The sequence below is a fragment of the Microplitis mediator genome, chromosome 1, assembly GCF_029852145.1.
Source record: "Microplitis mediator isolate UGA2020A chromosome 1, iyMicMedi2.1, whole genome shotgun sequence".
Classification (NCBI taxonomy): Eukaryota; Metazoa; Arthropoda; class Insecta; order Hymenoptera; family Braconidae; genus Microplitis; species Microplitis mediator.
This window is the reverse complement of record NC_079969.1, coordinates 12937109-12961789: the sequence shown is the minus strand read 5'-3', so window position 1 is coordinate 12961789 and position 24681 is coordinate 12937109. Positions and strand designations below refer to the sequence as shown.

The following is a 24681-nucleotide window of genomic DNA, read 5'->3' as shown; positions in this document are numbered from 1 at the left end:
GCTTTCGCGCTTTAATAATTTTTATCACAGCAACTATTTGTCGCAGAGACTTCGTTCAGAATTCATTTTGTTCGTTATTAAATCTTAAAAACAATGATACTAGTTTGTCTCGATAACTTCTCAATAGTTTATGAAATATTTCATTTTACATCTAATTTTTGTATAAAAAAAAAATGATCACCCTCCAAATTTATGTCAACTTTTTTCCTTATTTTTAACTTCCCGCTAAGAAAATTGTAAATTTTCAAAAATTCGGGAAGTTATTGGTTTCGGTCCGATTTACGAAAATCGAATTTCCATCAGATGTCGACGTTTTGAGGTCCTAGGAAGCTATTCTGACTAATTTCAAGATGATGTCCGAGTGTATGTATGTATGTATGTACGTACGTACGTACGTACGTACGTATGTAAATACCTGTATCTTTTGAACGGATGAACCGATTTTGAACTTTAAGGTGCCATTCGACGCGGATTGTCAATATCTTGAAGCCGAGAGAAAATTGAGCTTGATCGGTAGGGCTCGTTCAGAGATATTCCAAAAATAAAGTTTTTTCAAAAATGTTTTTTTTGGATAACTTTTAATGTGCTCGATGGATTCATTCCAAAATGGACTGGGCTCTAGAGCTTTATAAGCCGCGTCGAATGCCACCTCAACCATCAAAATCGGTTCATTCGTTCAAGAGAAACCGTTGTCGAAAGAATTAAAAAAAAAAATTTTTTTTATTTTTCCTGAAATATCTCAAAAACGACTCGATAAATCGAATCCAAAATTTTATCAGCTTTAGAACTTGACAAAACGCGTCGATTTCCGCCTCAACCATCAAAATCGGTTAATTCGTTCGCGAGATATCGTGGGAGAAAGAAATGCTAAAAAATAGTTTTTTACAAAACAATGGCATCGAAAAGTATTTGCGAGCTCGTAGAGCTCGAAAATGTATTCACAATAGTGTTTTCGAGCTCAACGAGCTCGAAAACAGCGGGAAGTTTTGGGGCTGGCCCGCAGGGTCAACTGACAGACCGATTTTTTTTCTAGTATTTAAAAAAAAAAATGTTTTAAAATTGATCTTTATCCACTGAAAAAATGATCCTTGATCATTTTATTGTGCGCATCGACTGGAAAATACTTGTGCTGAGGTATAATAAGATTTTACTAAAATTTTATAAAATTTTATACAATAATTTTCTTACGGGCAGTTTCAACTAGTTTGTATTTTTGACTTTACAAATAGCTTAAATTACCTCTTCCCCCCCCCCATCTTAAGCATCTCCTCCCAATGCCCCTCTCTCAATAATATTCAGAAGCTTCATAAGCATATTTTATTGAATGGTCATTTTTTGAATAACACTATTCATGTCAATATTATTATTAGCACCATCTAGCGGAACACTGGCTCGTGCAGTTGAATGATTCAAACGCCGTGAACTAAACGTTTTACTCACGAGGTTTTGTTCAGAAGTTTAATTCAAAGGTTGTTTTGAGTTATTCCTAATATAAGTATTTCGTTCAGTTCAAGTCATGATGTGGTGGGGATAAAATTCACACCTTTCCACTCACGTCTTTTCGTTGACCCGATTGAACACGAAGATTTTTACTCATCGGCTTAAAACAACAGACTGAATTTTTTTAAGATCGGAACGAAAAGATAGTGTCCTAAGCCGATTGGGTATAGTATCGTCATACGGTCGGTCTTCACAAAAGGTTTTCTTCAACTGTCTAAGTTTTGGTCAGTGAACTAAATGTATTTTGTTCATGAATTTTACTTGATTGAATCACAGCCGTGATTCAATCAGCACCCCTGCTTTACATCGAGCCAATTATTTTCTGAAGGTTCCAATTGTTTTCTGGCCAAATAATTTACAGCAAATGCAATATCTGGTCTTGTTGCATTTGCTAAATACATTAAGCTTCCGATAGCTTCTCTAAATGGTACTCTTTTGATCTCTTTACTCTTGCCCATAATTTCTGTTTCTGTTTCCTCTAATCTTCTTCTTTTACTTCTATTCTCGACTTGTCTTGTGACCATTGGTGTATTCTGGGGTTTGCAGTCTTTCATATTGAATTTCTCTAGGATATTTTTAATGTATCTCTCTTGATTAATACTCATCCATCTTTCATTTCTGTTTCTCAGTATTTGCATTCCAAGGAAAACCTTTGGTTCTCCTAAGTCTTTCATCTCGAAAGCTCTGTTTAGGTGACTCTTAATTTCCTCTAACTTTAGTTTGTCGTTGCTCGCTGCAAGTATGTCATCTACGTATATCACTAACATTGCCATTTTACAATCTTTTCTCCACGTGTATAAACATGGCTCATGCAGGTCATTCTCTAACCCAAGTTTCTTAATTTCCTCAGTGAATCTTTTGTTCCATTTCTTTGAACTCGTTTTCAATCCATAGACTGATTTTTCTAGTTTGCAGACCTTCGACTTCTTTACGTTTTCGTCGACTTCTAAACCGTCTGGAATCTCCATATATATCTCTTCCTCTAAGATCCCGTTCAGGAACGCTGTCTTTACGTCTAGCTGACAAGCATTTAAGTCGTATTTGTTTATTATTGCTAATGTTGCTCTAATTACTGATAATCTCGATACTGGTGCGTATGTCTCTTTAAGATCATATTGATTCTTGTCTTTGAATCCTCTTATCACCAGTCGTGCCTTGTATCGAGTATTTCCATCTGACTCTAATTTTCTCTTGAACACCCATTTGGAGTCTATGATGTTTGCTCTTCCTCCATTTCTTTGTATCTCTGCTCTCTCTACTAGTTTCCAAACTTTGTTTTTATTCATGGATTCAATTTCTTCTCTGACAGCTCTTTTCCATGATACTCTTCCTTTCGTTTTCATTGCTTCAATATAATTTGCAGGATCTTCATTTAATGAGGCAATGAGGCAGTGTATAGCTTCGTCTTCACCTCTATCTTTTTCGTCTCTTGAATTTTCTGAATGATTCAGATATTTTGTGAAGCTCGTGTCCTCAACTGGTTTGTGAATATAATTTATTTTACTCAGATCTTCTGTTTCAAGTTTTCTCTTACTTTGACTCCTTTTACATGGTTTATTTTGTCTTACTTGATCCTTTTTGTTCTCTATTATTTTCAATGTTTTTGTTTTCTTGCTTGGTCTGCCTCTTCTTTTTGGTTCAGACTTTGCAGTCTCTAGCTCAGTTTCGATTTCCTCTTTTGCTTCTGTTTTTAAATTCCACTCTATTTGTGATTCATCTCCTGAAACTTCTTTATTCTCTTCTAATTGGTGCTTTTTGTATACATCTTTGTATACAATTTTCTCGTTGAATTTTACATGTCTTGACTCCAGGAATTTCTTCGAACTTGGATGCCATAAGAGGTAACCTACAGGTTTATATCCCACTAATACAGCTTTGATTGCACGTTCTCCAAATTTTGAATCTGGTTTCGGTATCTTTATATATCCTATGCAACCAAACCTTTTAATTTGTTCGAAATGACAGCTTGCGCTTGGTGCAAATTTTGTTAATGGTGTCTGGTAGTCTATTGACTTGTGTGGAGTTCTGTTGTATGCGTGCCCGGCTGCATCTACAGCTAGCTCCCACATACTTAGAGGTAATCCTGAATCGAACATATACGCTCTTACTTTTCTCTGAATTGTCGCGTTGAATCTTTCTGCTACGCCATTGTGTTCTGGTGTGTATGGTGATGCAAACTCCGTCTCTATTTTCTCTCTTTTTAAAAACTCTGAAAATTTTCCTCCGGTGAACTCTGTATCTTGATCTGACCGGATGTAGCATACTTTTTCATCCCTGCCAAGTAAGTTTCGAGTTGATACCAAAAATTTCTCTAGTGTGTCTCCAGACTCATCTTTTGATTTTGTAGGATATGCTCTTGCTAGTCTCGAGTAATCATCAATATATACTGTAGTGGTTGGTATCTTAAATTAATATCACTTATACACTACAATGATAACACACTTATATTAGAAATAATAACACCACAATTAACAGCAGTAAAAGAAAGCAAGGGCAATATATAGTTTATTGAGATACAATGTTTGCTGTTTAACTGTCAATATACGACTGACTGACTTTAATCGCGCATCTATAAAACAAGAGAAGAAGGCATTTGTTTTCTAGCTATTCAAATATTTAAAAGATCAGCTTCACATTCGTTACACTACCCCCTTCTCAATAAAATTATCGTCCCGATAAAATTTGTGTTGGAAGAATCGAACTTAATTGAAATTAAAACTATTTACAATCTTCGTTCGATTCCGCTATGGTCCCAACACACCCTATCTATCACCCTACAGGGAAAAAAACACCATAGCCCAAAAACAACCCTGTAGGCTAACGCAAAGATAATAAAAAAAATAAAAAAATAGTATATAGTTTAATTGAGCTAAGAATTGATAATAATAAAAAAATAAAATATTCTGCTAAGAAGTTAATCAGTGCACGTGACTCTATTTCCCTATTCAACGAATCAAAATAAATAAAATCAAAAATGTAACCCTCCTCTTGATCGAATGGACCTTCAATGGGAATGGGATCAGGTATGGGATGGGAACAGGAACTCCTTCTTCTCCTCCTTGAAGGACTAGGAATGGACTCCTTCTCTCCTTCCCCAATGAAATTGGAAATATTATCTGCACATAATAGAAAAAAACAAAACGAGTATCTCCAACATTTTATTAAATTTCATATTTAAACATCTTTCATCATTACATTCTATTATTTATCAGTTGTTCATTATAAACTTTTAGTGTGATCAATTCAATAATTTTCGATCTTAAATGCTCAATGTTCCACCGCTCGGTCCATTCAGCTCATATGCCGATATGTTATCTCGAGCTAACACATCAATGATTACTGAATAATACACGTTGCAACGAATTTCAATTTTCCCCCTAAAAGTTCCTCGGAAACTCTCCAGGGCATCCACCTATCTCTCAGAAGTCGTGCACTACTTAAGAGAAATGTTGACTATGCCAACTCCGGATGGATCCCAAAGCTCCAGTCAGGATACTGTTGACCAATGATAAGTCCTAAGAATTCAAACTTTTGATTTGAGCTGAGCTCACTTAAACCAAAAAAAATATCCAGTCTCTCATCAAAGGCCCAAGAATCCCGGGAACCCCTTACAACGACTAATCGTTCAGGGTCCTCAGACGGACTTCCCTCAAGCTAATAACCGAACTTAGTTTAGTTTAGTTTAGTTTATTTATTTACGATCATGGAGCTGCTGCTCCTTGTGATCAGATATCAATATACATCTTATGTTATTATTATTATTAGCAATAATAGTTAAAATGAACTCAATAGAATACAATATAATTTAGACGCTTACTCACTCATTCCAACAATACAATAGTTTAATTTATTTATTAAGGCTTACTTATTTTCTAGATCCATTAGATACAAATAGCATTTACTTCTAAATTCATCTAAAGTTACTGATGTCGTAATTTCGATTGGAAGCGAGTTCCAGAAATTACAACCCGTAATCAAAAATGACTTCTGGTATGTTGTTGTTCGAGCAAATGGAACTAGAAGAGTATCCGTTTTGGTTAAATCTCTACGAGACGCAATGTTGGGCCTAAGGACTAACTGATGCCCAAAAAGACCTGGTCGCATAAGACATAAAGCTTTATATAATTCGCACGAGACAAGCTGTAGCCTACGACTATGAGGTGTTAGCCATCCTAATTGATGTCGATACTGCGATATATGCTCATCTCTCTTAATTCGCAATACAAAGCGTACGCAGTTATTTAATGAAACCAAAAGTGATCTCTCGAGGTCCACTGTTAAGTTCGTGAGTGCGCAGTTGCAATAGTCGTATATAGGCATTACTAGTCCGATTACCAACCTACGTTTTAATGGTGTTTTTAGATTAGAATCATTTAAACGAATCCTATAAAGAGCATAAGCAGCACGTTTTTTAACACTGGCGATATGCGAGTACCATGAAAGTGTACTGTCAAGTATAATACCCAAATATTTGAAATTATTAACAAACTCAATTACGTCATTATTTAGGTATAATTTGAGATTACTTACATTGTTAGCATTACTCACATTTAATTTACAAACATTAATTGTGCTACCTAAAACCATAGCTTTCGTTTTAGACCTATTAAGACTAAGTTTATTTGCTGAACACCAGTTAACAATACGTTTAATATCATCATTCATACATCGAATACAATTATCAATATCATTGGGTTTACAACGCAGATATATTACAAGATCATCCGCATATAAAAGGTACGAACAATACTGTAAACATCGCGGCAAATCGTTAATGAATATAGAGAAAAGCAGAGGACCAAGAACACTGCCCTGAGGAACACCTGAATTTATTACAATCCATTCTGATCTATTATTAGCATTTATAAATACAGATTGATATCGATCACTAAGATAAGAATAAAACCATTTGACACTGTTCATTGAAAAGCCAAGCTTAAAAAGCTTTCGTATAAGTAACAAGTGATCAACAGTATCAAAGGCTTTTGTAAAGTCAAAGTATACTGCAATAGTGATCTCTCCTTCATCAATGCCAAGCCTAATATCATCTAAAAGTCTCAGTACAGCAGTCTGGGTCCCCATACCTTCCCTAAAACCAGTCTGCCTATTATCTAGAAGATCATTACCCGATAAGTATTTAATAACTTGTTCATAAATCACTCTTTCAAGCACTTTTGATAGGGCACAAAGTAGTGATATAGGTCTGTAATCCGAAGGCGACGACGGGTGACGAATTTTCGGTAACGGTTTCACTATAGACATCTTCCATAAAGATGGAAAAATTCCATCATTGATAGATACGTTAAATAGATTAATAATGAACGGCAATAATGTATTTAACAGAACTTTATACACTTGTATTGAAAAACCATCAATTCCCATTGAACTCGTAGAAATACGCTTGATTGCACATTCAACACTATTTACCTCAGTATCACGTAGGTGAAACTGAAATAAAGGATCTTCATAGTAGTCATCTGGAACACATTCGTCAAAACTCAACAGTGGATCACCTGAAGAAATCGAGGCAAAATGTTTGTTTAGATCATTAGGTGGTATCAACTGCTCATTATTGTTATGTGCTCCTTTTCTTGTGAGTCCTAGGTTATCAATCACTCTCCAAAAGACTTTGGAGTTGCCTTTGGATTCATATTTAGATTCTAGATACTTGCTTTTAGCTATGGAGATCCCTCGTTTGAATTCACGACGAAGATCGATATATCTATCAAACAAAGCATTTGATCCATATCTCTTCGCAGCTCTATAACAAGCATCTCTCTCCTTTTTCAATGAACGCAGTTCAGCAGATAACCACGGAGCAGGTGGACGGTTTACAGAGAAAGTTCTCATTGGAGCAACATCATCTAAAAGTTCATCAATCATAGAATTGAACAGTCTGAGCTTAATGTCAATATCCAATTGATCATCAAACTCAGTCATATTATAATTTGCCATGAAATTTTCCGCAGCTTCTTGGTCTACATTCTTCAGAGGTCTGGAAGTAACTATCATCCGTTTATGAGCTAATGCGTTATAATTAACAGATATATATGTCAGATCATGTCCAGATAGAAACGGCTGAGACGACTGTCCCCAAGAAGAGATCATCGTGAGATCATTCACCGCACAAATATCAATCCAAGTATCTGACGTTCTTGTATGATGTGTAGGGTCCATGCGAATTATTTTCAGTCCTTGAGAAGCAAAGTATTCCCTTATATTAGAAGAATCCTGAGTTTGTGTCAGCAAATTTATGTTAAAATCACCCATCACGCAAATAAATTTATGTTTCTTTATATGACGTGCTAATTCATCTTGAAATATCTCTAAGTGGCCAGCTCTTGGAGGTCTGTAGATTACTGCAATTAGTATCTTTGGTTGAGATGGGCTCCAGACCTCAGCAATGAGGAATTCTGGAATGCCATCTTCCGATTGTGATATTGACGATGCTAGTATACAAGATTGCAGTCCATCATGAACAAATAATGCTACACCCCCACCTACTCGCCCACGACGATCTACACGTAAAATATTATAAGATGGCAGAGCAATTTGAGCGTCAGTAATTGCCTCATTTAACCACGATTCAGTCACTGCAATAATATGGTAGGGGTTCATATGAAAATAATCTCTAAACTCATCAAGGTGAGCATCAGATACCAAAGACTGGGCATTAAGACAACAAATATTGATGATTGGTGATTTTAAAGCATCACGATTTAACTTTGATTTCGTGGATATTGAATAGGAACTGGATGATCTGGGCGATGGTATGTGGCAGCAATGTAGTGAGTCAGCGTCTGATAAGAGCTATAATTCGATGAGCGATAAATCTGTGCTTGGCAAAATTTTAATTGGCTTGGTTGTAGCATCCTTCCTTAAAAATACAGCACCATTGCTGATCCATATAGATCTCGGGCTTATTTCAGTAAACTTTTTACGGACTGCATCACGTAATTTCTGCAATTCGAGTGGTATTCGATGATTGATATTTATTTTACTTGACGATAAGGTAGAGTCAACAGACGAAGCCAAGAGATTTGGGTGTTTTTTCTTCACACTGATAATTTGATTGCATTTTGCCGACGACGCAAGCTCAACAAGTATAGCTCTTGATCTGATGCGATCATTGTTTAATTGATTGTCTAGAGGCTTTCGTCCCATTCGTTGCACGTATACAATATCATGCTCGGACAGTTGAACATCGATCACATTAGCCAGAGCTGGAAGAAAGTCTTTTTTAAGTTTCCGAGGATCTGTCGTGGTGTCAGTTTCAGGAACTCCTGTAATAACAAGTTGATTAGAGACACTCAGGCAAGCCATACGTAATAACATAGTGTCATCAGTAGACTTAGTTATCGTAGATGACGTTGTAGCGATCTTATTTTCAATAACATCCAAGCGGGAGTTATTTTTTGAGACTTTTTGAGAAATATCATCGACGCTACTTGTAATTACTTTGACTTCAGCAGCAACTGTAGAAAATTTATTTTGACAAGATTTTAGGTCTCGACGAATGATCTTGTTGTCTTCTTTTAGTGCATTGACATCAGTAGCCATACCTTCCAAGGTCTTTTGCATTCCTTCTAGGCCTTGTATTCTCTTGTCAATTTTAGTGAGCAAACTACTTAATTTATCAACGCTATCATCAAAATAGCAGCAAGGACACTTTTGTTGTATAGCTTCTGGAACATCTATTTCATCGATAGCGAGTTTCGTTGCAACACAGTCAGAATGATATACATGTGCACATTTCAATTTCGTTCTGACAGAATCAGATACTTTGTCGATCTCTATATAGCAGAGAGCACACTTTGGTTTTACCATCGTGTCTCGCGAGTGACTGCAACGGTCGATAATGTTACAACGATCGATAACTGTAAAGAGTCCCCGTTCGAAGCACCGTAGCGCAAATATCCAATCGGAGTGAATGTGTTTAACTGCTTACGAATCTCACAAATTTATGTAGTCAATGACTAAAAGCCAACACTGATTAATAAAATAAATTAAATAATAAGAATTAGTAAACTTCTAGAGTAACTAATTAGCTTGAATTAATCACAAAAAATTAACACTCAATAATAATAATAACGTTCAAAAATTACTAGCGGTTGAACAGAATTATAGTCCAAATATGACAGAGCGACAAAAAAACACGTTCGACTGTAACAACGCACTATATATAAGTGCTTAGAACACTTAGAACATTCCAGTCCTTATAGAATCCCGGGAATCCCTCGAACAACGTTACCACCGAGATCGTTCGGAGCCCTCAGCCAGACTTCTTTCAGAATCTCGAGAACTCTTCAACAACGTCTACAGTGTGGTTATTCAGGGTCCACTGTCAGACTTCTCCTAAGGACTATACCAGTCTTTAGCAGTCGTTCAGACATCTTCAATTCTATCAGTTTGCAAGATATCCTAGACTCACTAATTGACTACAGAATCCCGGGAACCCTTTACAACGTCTACACTGAGATCGTTCAGGGTCCCAGCCGGACTTCTCTTTTATTTTTCTTATTGACACAGTACGGTGCAAGACGGTTTACATGCACAATTTTATATTTTCCTTTGGGGTTTTTTCTGATTCTATAAACTACGTTATTTAGCCTATTTTCAATTTCATAAGGACCCTCCCAATCGCATTGAAGTAAATAAATTTTAATTATTTCCGTTAATATCGACTTTTTTTTTTTTTTTTTTTTTTAAATTTAACTCATGATAGTAATCTCAGCAGTTTCATAAAACTTTCCTATTCATTTGTATAAAACTATTTTTACTAACTCGATAAGTACTTGAGGTATTACATAGCCCAGATAAAAATTTTCAAAAATGACTATCTATACAAAATTTGTTATCTTTTGTTCTTCAACACAAAATCATTAAATATACCCGGTTTATTAATTACGTCAATCGATTACAAAACAAAAGAGCGGTTAAATGTCACGATATTTCTTGTTAATTTATGTTTAATAAAATGATGTTTCTTTTATTTTTAATTTTACCTAACTACTATTATTATTAAATAATGATACATCACCAAATTTATCCTTTCCCATTTGTAATTTGCCCACAAGTTCAATTTTAACTTCTTAATCAATTCTACGAAAATTTTTGCCGTCTTTACTTCTTCCTATTTTTAAAAAAATAAGATTATCCGTCGTTTAATGTTTCAATCACTTTTATTTTATATTTTTATCACACGTAATTACTCATACCCGCACTTTAACACAAATTAATAGAAATATTTTCACAACACTAATTCATTAATCCTCAATTTTTTTTTTTTTATATATAGTACATCACACAAATAAATTCAAATACGCACTTTGACACCGATTAAGAAAAATATTTTCACAAAACTTAATTATTTAATCACTGAATTCGTTTAAATTATTACACGCACTTGGAATCTATATTATGAAATATATTCACAAATTTCAATTAATTCATCACCGTATTTATTTATATTACTACGCGAACTTTAACACTATAACTCATATCCACAGAACTTATTTAATTCATCACTAAATTTATTAAAATTCACACGCGCACTTTAGCACAAATTTAAAAAAAATATGTTTTCACTAAACTCGTTTAATTGATCACTGAATTCACGTCTTTTTTAATATCAAAAACACGATCGTTTCAAATCTTTGCCTTTCCCGTCGCGTCGCAATATTTTGACAGCTATTTTTATTTTATATTTGTAAATCCACACGAAGGTTACGCGCACTTCTGACACCAAATTGTAGTGGTTGGTATCTTAAATTAATATCACTTATACACTACAATGATAACACACTTATATTAGAAATAATAACACCACAATTAACAGCAGTAAAAGAAAGCAAGGGCAATATATAGTTTATTGAGATACAATGTTTGCTGTTTAACTGTCAATATACGACTGACTGACTTTAATCGCGCATCTATAAAACAAGAGAAGAAGGCATTTGTTTTCTAGCTATTCAAATATTTAAAAGATCAGTTTCACATTCGTTACAATACTGTAATGAACCTCTTCTGTCCAGGATACGACGTTGGTTTGATCGGTCCCATTGTGTCCGTGTAAATTCTCTGGAGTTGTCTGTCTGATCTGGTTCTTGACTCTTTGAATGGCAATTTTTGCATTTTCGCCATTGTGCAAACTTCACACTCTTTTATTGATTCGTCAAACTTGACTTTCTCTAATTTCTTGTGTATGCTCTGAAGTTTTTTAAGGTAGTTTGGTGAAGCATGTCCTAGTCTGACATGCCACAGCATGGCTTCGTTGATCTTCTCGAGCTCGCCTCTATTTTTCTCCAGTATATTCATTGAAATTATTTCTTCTAGTTTTTGTATTGACTCTATGTCATCGACTTTTACTGTTTTTCTTGTGATTAAACTGGAATCCCAGTTTTTTACTTTTTCTTGCGAACTCTTGATATTTAATTTTTCAAGCTCTGATTTCTTTGACTCTGATTTTTCTGACTCTACAATTTTTTGATGAAGACATGAGGTTCTCTTCCTCCCTCCCAATCGCAGAATCTATTAATTTTCTTTGTTCCTCTACTCCCTCCCACTCTAATAGTTTTTTATCTTGATTGATTCTTTGCGATTGATTTTTAATCTCATCGTCTTTCATCATTACTGCTCTGCAGCAATACATGTCATATTCTGTCTCCATGTCTTGCTCCTCTTCTAAGTATTTTTTAACTTTGAAGTTTAAAACCCAGTTAGGTTTTTCGTACTCTCCCTTTAAAATTGTTTTATTAGTTTCTTTCTCTATCACCTCTAAGTTTGTATCATCTAAATGTATACTAAACCCTGCATCGGCTAGTTTTCTTAAAGATAGTAAATTTTCAGAAATATCTTTCGCGCTTATTACATTAGATAATTTAATGACATTATTTTCATCGCCATTCGTGTGGAGTAACAGGTCACCTTTGCCATCTATTATGATGTTTGCCGATTCATTTTTATTTGCGCTCTTAATTACTCTGTTTTCACATTTTTGTAAATTACTGAGAATTAGGCTATCATTTATGACGTGATCCGTTGCTCCCGAATCAGCTATGAAACTAATGCATTTATTTATTTGACTCTTACCTTCTTTTAGTTCTTCACTCTCTTTTACTCTTCTAATTTTCCCGTTATTTCTTTGCTCTTTTTCTCTATTGTTACTACTCTTAAAATTGTTGTTACTCTTAAAACTATGACTTTTATACCCTTTCTGTTCCTTTATTTCTAACCCTTTTGACTTTCCTTTATAATTTTTATTACCTTCTAATTTGTTGAAATTTTTATTTTCAAAATTATTACCAGCATACCTCTTATCAAATCTGCCAGGGTACTTTTTGTGGTCGTCACCCTTGTGGTCCGTCATCTTCTGGCACACGTAGCAATTCCACATGCCCTCTTTCTTATATGGGCATGCTTCAGATCAGTGCCCTTTCTCAGAACACCTGTGGCATCTGTCATTTTTGTTGGTGCTCTTTGTATCGACTCTCTGTACTTTTGTGCCGTCAGTTTCGTCACTCCTTCTCTCTGCCTCTAGCTGTAAAATAAATGACTTAATTTCTTCTAGAGTCATTTCTTGAGAGTTTGTTCTCTTTATTAAATCTGCATCTCTTAATTGGGGAATTACTGGTGTTACTGCTTGATAGAAAGCAGATCTTAATTCTTCTTTTGATAATTTTACTCCGTCTCCACAAATCTCATACTCTCTAACTATCGCTTCGAATCGTTCGCAAAAACTATTTACCGACTCATTTCTTTTCATTTTAATCGCGTATAAATTTTTCCGAACTGATGCTGATGTGACATTAGTCTCATCTCGTCTCTGCCCTTTTAATTTTCTCAAAATTTCTGCCGATTCAGTGATACTCAAGATTTTCTTATGATAGTACTCGTCTATGTGATTTATTATAATATCTCTGACGTAATTCTTTTTCTTGGTTATTACTGCCTCTGACAAGTTTGAGTTATTTAACGTGTTTAACTCTAATATATCTAATAATTCGTGACTTGTTAACTCTGACTTTAAGTAATCGTACCAGATGTCAAAGTTAGACTTCTGAGTTAACTTGTAGTCTCTTCTAATGTTTATTTTCGCGCCAAGTAAATCTCTTTCCTCTATACTTTTCTTAATTGACTCTAACTCTTTATTGATTTGATTTTCATTGTTTTCATTAAATTTTACCTTTTTATTTAAATTTAATGGTTCTGTATTGTCATTTTGTCTTTTTGATCTCTCTATTACAAGGTTATTATGAACTGTATTAGGTATTACCTCTAAACTCTTAAGTCGTCCTTTTAACGGCTCTAATTCTTTTCCTGTCAGATTAGACATCATCTGGACCATCTTCATCGCTTCTCCCATGACTTCCGCTAGTCTTTCTGCAGTCCTCTCGACAGACATGGCAGCAGTTAATATAGCAGTTGACTGTCTTGTCATGGTTGCCATCGCATTTTTAATGTGTTCATTGAATGGGGATGTTATAGCAATATTTTCTATTACCTTTGGCTTGTTGGTTTTCTTTGGATTAACTGTAAATATTAATCTTATTTTAGTGTCTGGATTTCTCTAATTTTAATGTTGAGGCCTCCTCTGACTCTATCATCTAATATTATCGACTCTTAAACTCTTAAATTTTACAGTTTTTCTCTACTTACTATTAAATGATGTTCAGAATCTTTTATGAAATATAAATGACTTACTTTTCAATGATGTTTTCTGTCCTTTTTCTGAAGTTTCCTGGTCCTATGTTATTTTGATATCATCTGTATAAGTTGAATCTTTTAGATGATCAACTTCCCCTTGACCCTCTGAATTTTCCTCTTTCTCTATATTCTCTGCATCTTTCTCTTTGTACTTTTCAGATGTTATTTTGGTTAAATCAAGAATCTGAACCTCCTCTCTTTCTCTGGTATTTGATCATCATTCATCTTATCATCTGATTCTGCCATCTATTTCGGGTTTTTGAAACAAATAAATTTTATTAAATATTTATAATAATTCGTTTTAATTTTATTTTCTCTACTCTAACACCTGACACTTATTTGCTATTTGTTTCGTCCTTCTGAATCGCAGTATCTGTACCACAGATTACGTTAATTCGAAGCTGGACAATGAGTCTCCGTGCGGCATCACCACGGACCTGCACACCTGTACCAGTATATGATTTCACGCACGGCAATGAAATCCCACTGGAGTTGGTTGATCATGCACAGATGCCGGGACGCGTACAAGGATTCTTCATTGTCCCTAGCTGACAAGCAGATAACACTGCACGGCAAGCGCTATCTACCCGTTGCCCCGTAATTTTATTTTGAAACAAAATATTTTCAAAAAAATTTATTTAAAAATATTTTAACGTACTTTATTTCCTCTCATATATGTGTTTGTGCACATCTCTATTTCTCTATAATACCAGTGTGCTTTTTGTTTTCTGATATTTATCTAAATGTATACATTTTCTTTTATTAAATTGTGTATATACATATATATATATATATATATATATATATATATATATATATATATGTATATATATATATATATATATATATATATATATATATATATATATATATATATATATAAGGGTGGTCCTTATTTAGGCTTTTTTCGAATTTTTTTTCGGGATAGTTCTGAATAGGTTCCAAATACACTAATGCAAAAAATTAAAGGAGCAGAAAAATTTTATAAACTTATTAGTGATTTTTGGAAGGCTGTGACTTCGTGGGAAAAAATGATCAGACCTGATCAGACATGAACAGGCATGAGTCTTCAGGCCTGATCAGGCATGTTCAGGTCTGATCAGGTATGTTCATGTCTGTTCATGTCCACCCGGGTAAAAAAATTATATATAAAAAATGGCCCTATATAATTATATCTAATGATGTATAAGTATATTCAATTATACATGTATATAATTATTGCTATAAAAATGAAAAAAATAAAAAATTCGGGCGTGTGCAGGATTTGAACCGTGGACCTTGCGCTCGAAAGTGTAACTCGCTACCCACTGACCTAAGAGATTTAGTTGAAAAGTAAGTTTCATATGAACTTCAAGTAATAAAAATCTTATACGTGATAGATTCTTGGTCAACAAAATTTTAGATCTATGAGCAGACATGAACAGCCATGAACAGACATGAACATATATGACCAGGCATGAACAGGCATGGACAGGTATGATCAGGCCTGAGCGTATTTAACGCTTCAGACATGACCAGGCACGAACAAACATGACCAGACATGGACAGGTATGATCAGGCATGAGCGTATTTAACGCTTCAGACATGACCAGGCATGAACAGGCATGGACAGGTATGATCAGGCATGAGCGTATTTAACGCTTCAGACATGAGCAGACACGAACAGGCATGATCAGGCTTGAGTGTATTCAACGCTTCAGACATGAACAGGCATGGACAGGTATGATCAGGCCTGATTATGTCTAATTTCAGGCCTAATCATATATGAACAGGCATGATCAGGTCTAATTTCAGGCCTGATCATACATGAACAGGCATGGTCAGGTCTGATCATTTTTTCCCGGGTTGGTGAAAAATAATCGTATCGAGATTTTAAGAAAAGCATATTATAGCTTGAAATCTCTAGTTTTGGTGCAATTTTATCAAAATTTTTAAAAAGCTCCGGTTATTACGCAAACATGAGAAATACCGCGAGACAAAGAATTTCTAAATTTTTTTATTTTTTCCGAAGAGCCCATGGACCGCGGAAAAATTCTTTTAACTAAACGAATGCATAACTCGTTTAGCAAATTTATTCAGCTTCAATTTGGCTTTTTTGTAACCTCGTAGGACGATTTGTAGCAGAGATATCAGCCTTCAAACAAACAATGATCCTTTCGGCTGTGATTTTCGATATTTCAGGTACCAATGATTGCACAGAAAGTTTAAGGGTGGCGTTAAAAACTTGAATAAATTTTCGACAAGACCCTGTCATCATTTTTTGAAAAAAAAAAAAAAAATTTTTTATTTTTAAAATCCATTAGAAGTAAGTACAAAAAATGACTTTTTTTGGTTTTTTAGTAAGTCAACCGCTACTCTGCAAATATCGATCGAAAAAATAATGTTGCCAGGGACTTTTTTAGCTTAATGTACGCCCAAGCCCCCTATAAATTTTTAAATTGATCTATCGAACCGTTTATTGGGAATCATCGATCAAAGTTTTGCTAAACAATTAAAGGAACAAAGTTTGTTCCTTTAATTTTGTAATCATAATAAAAATTAAAAAATAATGTTTTTATCGACTTTTCTCGAATTTTTGCGTTAGTTACTCAGCAAATGCAAGGAAATGACAAAACGAAACTCCAAAAAATGTCAAAAAAAATCAAAGAAAAAATAATTGAAACTTGTTTTTTTTTGTGTTCGAAAATACAGTAATTAGCCAAATTACAGTAATGAGCACATCGGGGGGATGGTATATATATATTAGGGTGGTCCTTATTTAGGCTATGTTCAAAATTTTTTTCGGGATAGTCCTGAATAGGTTCCAAATATATCAAAAAAAATTTGTGCCAAATTGCAGCTGTTAATTTTAAAATTAACCCGGCCCCAAGACAGCCAAAGTTTTAAATGGAAATAACATGGGAAAATTTCTGTTATTACTTTGGAATTTTTCAAGTCATGAACTAATAAACGAATTATATCGAGACATGAATATTCTTGTAGGATATTTAACGCTTTACAAGACAGGTATCTTCTGTTTTTTCTTTAACTTTACTGGTTCAAGTTATTTGAGGTCAAAATCGAAGTTCTAGTCAATTTCATGGTTTTTCCATTTTTATCGTGGTTTAATGATTCAAAAATGTAAAAAGTGTTATAAATTAAATTCTAGATGAGTTTTCTTACCTCAAGGTTTGCTCTAATAGAAAAATATTAATTGATTAAATATTATTAAAATTTCAATGGAAAATAAAAAATACCAACACTATTATATTTTTTTTTTTTCATCGCAGAGATTTTCATGAAGTTGTTACATTAGTTTTTTTAGTGCATCAGGAAACATTTATGGATGATCTTTAACCAATTGTAAAACATACTGCACTTGTTTTTCATTCTTAGTATAATGTTTACAAAACTCTTGCACTAGTTCAACTCCTCTCTCAGCACAGTCATTCACAACCGATAGTTTTTTGACGAACCCTAATGCAGTCCTATAGCTTTCATTTGCAGCCCATTCAGAAGGATCAATTTCTAAAAATTCTGTTTGTAACTCAAATCGTTCAAAAAATTTAATTGATTCAGCGGTTACAAAAATCGATATCGTTATACAATAAATCATTTATACGCTTGCATCGAAAGCGTTTTACGCTACATTTTTCACTTGTATGATGCAGGTCTTCTTCTTCCGGAATAGCATCGATTGTAATCTTTTCTTTTTCCGTATGCAGCTTACTCACAATTTTTAATTTTGATTCTAATGAAACATATTCATCAAACATTGCCATGATCGATAACTCTGGCGATAAGTACCATAGATGCTTCATGAATTTAGTTCAAATTTAAAACTAGAGTTTATCAAAATTTTTACCAATGAATATCAAAATCTTTCAACAATATGACCAAAATATCTTGCGTATCCCGAAATTTAAAAAATACTTGAAACTTACAATTCAAGAATAACAAAGAACTTGGTATAACTAACTTTTTAGGGTCACGGTTACCTTGGAATTTTTCTAAAAAATAGAGCCATCTAGAACATAAATTATAACACCTTTTACATTTTTGAATCATTAAACTAATATAAAAATGGAAAAACCATGAAAATGACTAGAACTTCGATTTTGACCTCGAATAACTTTTGAACCAATAAAGTTAGCAAAAATCACCAGATACCTTTTTTGTAGAGCCTTAAATTTTCTACAAGAAGATTCATGTCTCGACATAATCCGTTAGTTAGTTCATGACTTAAAAAATTTAAAAGTAATAACAGAAATTTTCCCATGTTATTTCCATTTAAAACTTTGGCTGTCGTGGGGGCCGGGTTAATTTTTAAATTAAGAGCTGCAATTAGGCAAAAATTTTTTTTGATATATTTGGAACCTATTCAGGACTATCCCGAAAAAAAATTTAAACATAGCCTAAATAAGGACCACCCTAATATATATATATACCATCCCCCCGATGCGCTCATTACTGTAATTTGGCTTGAATAATTAGGGTGCGACTAGCTCGGGGATAGTAGAAAATCTAGAAGAGGACGAACAAGCGGATAATTGCTTGTTGGGAACCCGAAGATAACAGTGGAGGAAGCCCTGTACATAGGGTATGGGAAGAACTTGCGTCCCACCACTAATCTGACGCAAGCAGTTGACTAGAGCTGGAAGTCTGGTACCATGGGGGATCCATTCCAAGCCCCACTTCGACCAGAGTCTCTCTATTTCCTGAGACTGGAGGAGTGTTTGGGTCCAAATGAGGTCAGACTCGTGGTGGCTGTTGGTGAGGCACCCACATGCGGTGCATGCCTAAAGGGTAAGCTAATGTGAGCTTATGTTCATATTTCGCTTTTATAATGTAAGGTGGAGTTGATTATACAAAAAGGGAACACGCAGCGCGAGTATGCCTAAAAGGGCGAGGTATCGGCCTCCTGTCAAACGGAGGTGGGCCTAACAGCCCCGTTACATTAATTAATTGTATATTGTGACGTTACATTGCCGAGGGGATGGAGTTTAAGGTTGAGTAAGTGTAAGTCGGTGTGATAGCGAGAGAAAAAGTGAGTAAGTGTGTCGAGTTGAGTTTAGTGTATAATGAATAGAGAGTATATGGAGTATAAATGTGTATGGTAAGATAAATGTGTGATAGAGTACGTGTACGGTATGGGGTATGTTTTTGGAGTGTCTGTGTGATGGAGCGTGGATTTAACGGGGGATGTCTAGCTGTGTCGTGGATAGCGGCCAAGATAACGTGCCTCCCGACCAGTGATGACGACTAGGCCCAGGCTTAGCCCTCGGGGTTGACGTAGTTATCGCGGAGGTGCGACTGAGATGTCGCCGCCCCTTCGTGGTGGTACCCAGAGTTAGCTGGGGTACGTGTACGGTTATTGGGGGGATGGCAGGCCTCGTTTGCGATGCTCGAGGAAGCCAACAATTCGCTAACTTCGGATATCACGGGGAGTGACATTACGGGAAGGCCCGTGAGTCCACGGCTTGTATGTTTGTGAAGGTAAGAATAGATGGAGAAGCGATAATGTGGGATTGAAAGAGATGGAGTGGAGTAAGTGAGTTAGAGTGGGAGATTATCGTGTAACAGTTGTGTGACTATCGTTGAGGAGGAAAGTTGAGACCTGGCGTCGCTCGTGAACGAGTCGACCCAGTAGTCGATTTGGAGTTTTAGAGTAAGCGGTGGTGAGTCGGAGAGTCGCCATGGTGGACCTCGACCGCAACCGCGGACTGCTGTCGTTTTGGAGCTTGTGGCTCTGTGTATGGTGCTCTTGGAGCCGTTTGTCGTGATAGTTGTCGCAAATTACCGCATTATTTACTTATATTTTATTTTAGTTTATCTTTTTTTTTGTAGTGCATTAAGTTTGTGATTCGTCGTCGTCGAGAGGTTCCCGATGTCTTGCCCAGGTATTTATTTGCGTGATGGACCGAGAGTATTGAACCGCGGGTCTTTTGGGCCCTCCGCGTCACTCTCGCGTCATCTTTATGGTAATTTTATGTAGTTTTGTTTTGTTATTTTATGACTTTTCTATTATGTAAATAATCGGCTTCTTTCGCATTGAAAGAACCGCGACCCTCTCTCCACAACCTAGCATACTAAGCGCACCAGGACATGCCGCTACCACCGGTCATGTCTCTCATCTCTAAAGGGTATAGTTTTTAGGTTTTAATTTACGCGTACGTTTAGACCGGTTGCCGATACCGGGGAAATAAAAGTCGGCTGGCGCCCGACAGGATCTGGAGGAGATGAGAGGGGTGATTGGTGGGCGAAGTGTAACGTAACCCGATTTTGAGTAATTTGAGTTTTGAGTTTTGGAGTAAATTTGTTGAGTAAAAAGTTTTGAGTAATTATTGGGTTTAATTGAGTTTTAAGAAATATTACGTTACAATATATATATTATACAGAATGTATTTTTTAATCAATAGGCACTGATAAAAAGATTGAAGAAACTTGGACTTCTACGTTTAGTAAGCACTTGGAAATATGGCCAGATTATTATTAGGAAATTAATGGCACTAGCTTTGTTGCCTCCACACGACGCCCTACAAGCATACAACTGGATAGTAACAAATATTTCTGACGATATTTATATTTTATTGCACGAATTTATTTTGTATTTTTACTATCAATGGATTGTTAAGACTCCACCAACATTATGAAGTGTCCACGACCATGAACAAAGTACGAATAATTTTTCAGACAGTTACCATAAAAAAGCGAATTTTCGTTCACCTGATTATATGGGACTTTACCGGTAAGAATAATCAATTAACTTATTACAGTCATGGAAGTCATACATATAATTTTAGTTTACTTAAAAAATTCTGAGAACAAAAAATCTATTTTGCTTTTATGTTTAATTAACTGTTTAAAGTATTACTTTAAATGAGTAGTCCGTAAAAACTTCTCTTAATAGTCTATAAAGTTCAGAAACATGGAGAATGAATATTTTCATATATCTCTACCACTATTCAAACGGATCATTTATATTGCACAGCTAAAAAATTTGACGCCCTTCGATTTAAAAAATATTGTTAAATATTGCTTTTAAACTTGATAGACACCAGTTATAAACTTGGTATAAATTGTATTATCACAATGAAACGGTTAACTGTTTTAAAATATTATTTATGTATTCATTTATTTTTTTTTAACATCAGCTGTACACGTGAATATTATATTTGTTTAGTTATCCTTCCGTCACACGCGCTAAAGTTCCTGACGTCGTTTCACGCGTCGCGGGGAATCGCCGCAATGCTTTTTAGCTTGACAGTGTTGCCAGATCCATTCTAAGCGCTTAAAATAGTATCTTCTAGTCAAATTCAAATTAGCGATGTACTGAACATGTTTTTTTCTTTTTTTTTTGTAAGTTAAATTCAATTAATAAAAAATTTTTTTATTTGCATCATCATTATTTTTATTATCAAAATACAAAAATCCTTAAATTTTTAAAGCCAATTAAAATTATTTAAATGTGATGTTAAGTGCTATTCGTTGTTATATTATTATCCGCGGTTTTATAAAAACTATAGTTATTTTACCACTTTTTAATTTTAGTTAACAGCCATTTGACAATCACAAACGTACATTATTTTATATTGTATATTGTTATAGCCCTTTCTAGAGTAACTATTATATTAATTAATATTATTTATACATTTTTCAATGCAATAGTAATTGTCGTTGTAATACTAATGGACTAGTACTAAATATTTATCTATTTATCAGTCACAGATAATTATTTGCAAAAAACTCTATTTAATTTAAATTTGTTTTAAGTATCAAAGTTATATTGCACTTACAAATAATAAATTAAAAATTATAACATGAACTTTTTTTTTTAACACAAATATAGAATCTCATAAATTAAAATTGAGATTTAACAACAGATATTATTGTTAAATACTTAGTGAATTTTTAAATTCAGAAACTTCTGAAAAATCACGCGATATCGAAAATTAAATCATATTTAATTCGAGAAAAATATAATATCCAAAAACATAATATTAAATTTGAAAACTAATGCTCCAAATGATTCACTACTCCTCGGAGGTGTGCAGTCACCTGATCCCAGTAATTTGATACAACGACAAGTGATCCCTACAAATTGATCCCACCGACAACTGATCCCAATGACAACTGATCCCACTGACAACTGGTCCAACTGACAATAGATCCCACCGATCGCATGTAAAATGTATTCACATATATTTATAGATCGTATACTACGAATAATAAAAGTTGTTACCAATATAAATGCAGTGAAATTAGTGTAATCTAAAATTATCGATTGTAATATATATTTATTAACGAATATGTATGAGTCATGACATAGTTATTTTAAATATATTTTAATGAATATAGTAGGATTATTGTATGAGTCATCATGTACCGCTGATTTCACGTCAAGAATGTGTCTTAGTTTATATTATAAATTGGATATATCATTCCATTTCGTTAGTTTATCGTGCCGGTCATATTGTCACCAATTATCAAATATGCCTCTAAAGTTCATTAAGAGCCAGCGTAATAAAGTATTGCTTATACACCACGGTTGTATTTTCTCAATCCATCGTGAGTATAACGATTATGTATATTGGCGTTGCATAAAATATAAAAATTCATGCAGTGCCCGTTGTAAAACAGATTCTCAGAATAAAAATGGTATAGTGCATTCATTATTAGCTACAAATCTAATATGTTATGTGTGCTTATAAGTTTTTTCTATATTTGTACAGGTAATATTATAAGTAAAAGTGGTGAACATAATCATTTACCGGATCGTGCTCATATTGATAGCAGAATAGTTATTCATAAAATGAAGAAAAAAGCACAAAAATCAAAGGAGCCAACAGGTGTTGTGATAGCATCGGAATTAAAGAATGTTTCAAAAGTAGTTGCTGCTGAACTTCCTAATCGGTCTGCAATGGCACGAATGTTACAACGTCAACATAAGCTTCATGATAATTTCCTAGAAAATCCATCATCGTTTGACGATATTAAAATTTCAGCTGAATATCAACAAACATATGCTGGAAACCAATTTTTATACGAATCTGAAGCTACAAAAAATAATCATTTTTTTATGTTTACAACAGCAGCTAATTTAAGTGCTCTTGCTCGGTCAGATGTATGGTTTGCTGATGGTACTTTTTATACTGTACCATCAATATTCTATCAGATTTATACAATCCATGGGCTTATTAATGGTGATGTTGTACCGTTAGTGTACGTGCTTACTACTAAAAAAACGACGAAAACTTACGTTGCAATATTCGAGGAATTAAAACGTTTACGCCCTGATATAAAGCCAATAATTATTAATGCTGATTTCGAAATGGCTTTTCATAAAGCTGTTAAAGGTGTTTATCCTGATGCTATTGTGAAGGGTTGCCTTTTCCATTTTTGTAATGCAGTATGGAAAAAAATACAATCATTAGGGTTGCAATCTAAATATTCTGATGATTCTAAATATGCCCCTGAATTAAAAAAATTAATGGCGTTGGCCTTTGTGCCTGAAGAAGACGTTGTGAAGGCATATGAAAAATTAATAGCCAGTAAATTTTTCGTTGAACATACGGATGAGCTTGAATCGTTATTGAACTATTTCGAAAAAACGTGGGTTGGTGAATTAAATCGACGTGGTGAAAGACGATCAGGAAGGTATAATGTTAAGATCTGGAATCATTATTTATCTGTAAAAATGAGCTTACCACGAACAAACAATAGTGTTGAAGGTTGGCATAATGGATTTAATAAGCGTGCGCAGGCTTCACATCTTATATTTTGGCGTTTTATTGAATTATTTCGGTCCGAGCAAGCAATAACAGATATCAAATTGGAGCAATTTGTTGCGGGTGGAGGTGGTCAAAATCCAACAAGAAAAAAATATCCCGATAAAAATGAACGAATTTTAAAAGTTATTAATGAATATTCCAATCGTCATTTATTAACGTATTTACGTGGTATTGCATACAATGTGATTAATTAAATATTAAGATGCAGCGATATTCGAATATAAAATATATTATGTCCTTTTAATTAGAAAATATTGAATATATCACATTAACTTTAGATTTTAAAATAAATTACAATATATTTATATATAATATTATAATTATATATAATATTTATTACTTTAAAAAGAATTAATATTTAATATTATTGTAAAACTAATTATTGATTTTCAAATAAAATTTTATTCATTATTAATGTAAGATATAAAAATATGTGTAACATCATATTATATGAGATTGGTGGGATCAGTTGTCAGTTGTAATAGTTGTCAGTTGTAATAGTTGTCAGTTGTAATAGTTGTTTGTGCGATCAGTTGTCTGGGATCAGTTGTCATGGAACCCTCCTTGGAGTATCCATTATCATTATCATAATCATGACATTTGATACAACTTGCTTTTGTGTGTTCTCTGCAAATTGTTTTAAAACAACAACACTGAGTTTTAGATTTTCTGTTTTTACGCCGAGGACACATATAACAAATACCAG

The 24681-nt window shown here is 34.2% G+C and overlaps 1 protein-coding gene across 1 annotated transcript; it reads left to right on the top strand.

The window, feature by feature from the left end:
- The first annotated feature begins 20069 nt into the window (after positions 1-20069).
- LOC130665011 (uncharacterized) lies at positions 20070-24169 on the top strand. The gene is made up of 3 exons (XM_057465250.1): positions 20070-20165; positions 20604-20932; positions 22917-24169. Exons 2-3 carry the CDS (start codon positions 20851-20853, stop codon positions 24167-24169), a joined length of 1335 nt encoding a protein of 444 aa, XP_057321233.1. The 5' UTR covers positions 20070-20165; positions 20604-20850.
- Positions 24170-24681: the final 512 nt, after the last annotated feature.

Excerpts from the sequence above, each read along its gene's own strand:
- LOC130665011 (XM_057465250.1), top strand. The coding sequence starts at position 20,851 with ATGAACAAAGTACGAATAATTTTTCAGACAGTTACCATAAAAAAGCGA. Across the intron at positions 20,933-22,916 it reads GATTATATGGGACTTTACCG|GTAATATTATAAGTAAAAGT; the intron begins GTAAGAATAATC and ends ATATTTGTACAG.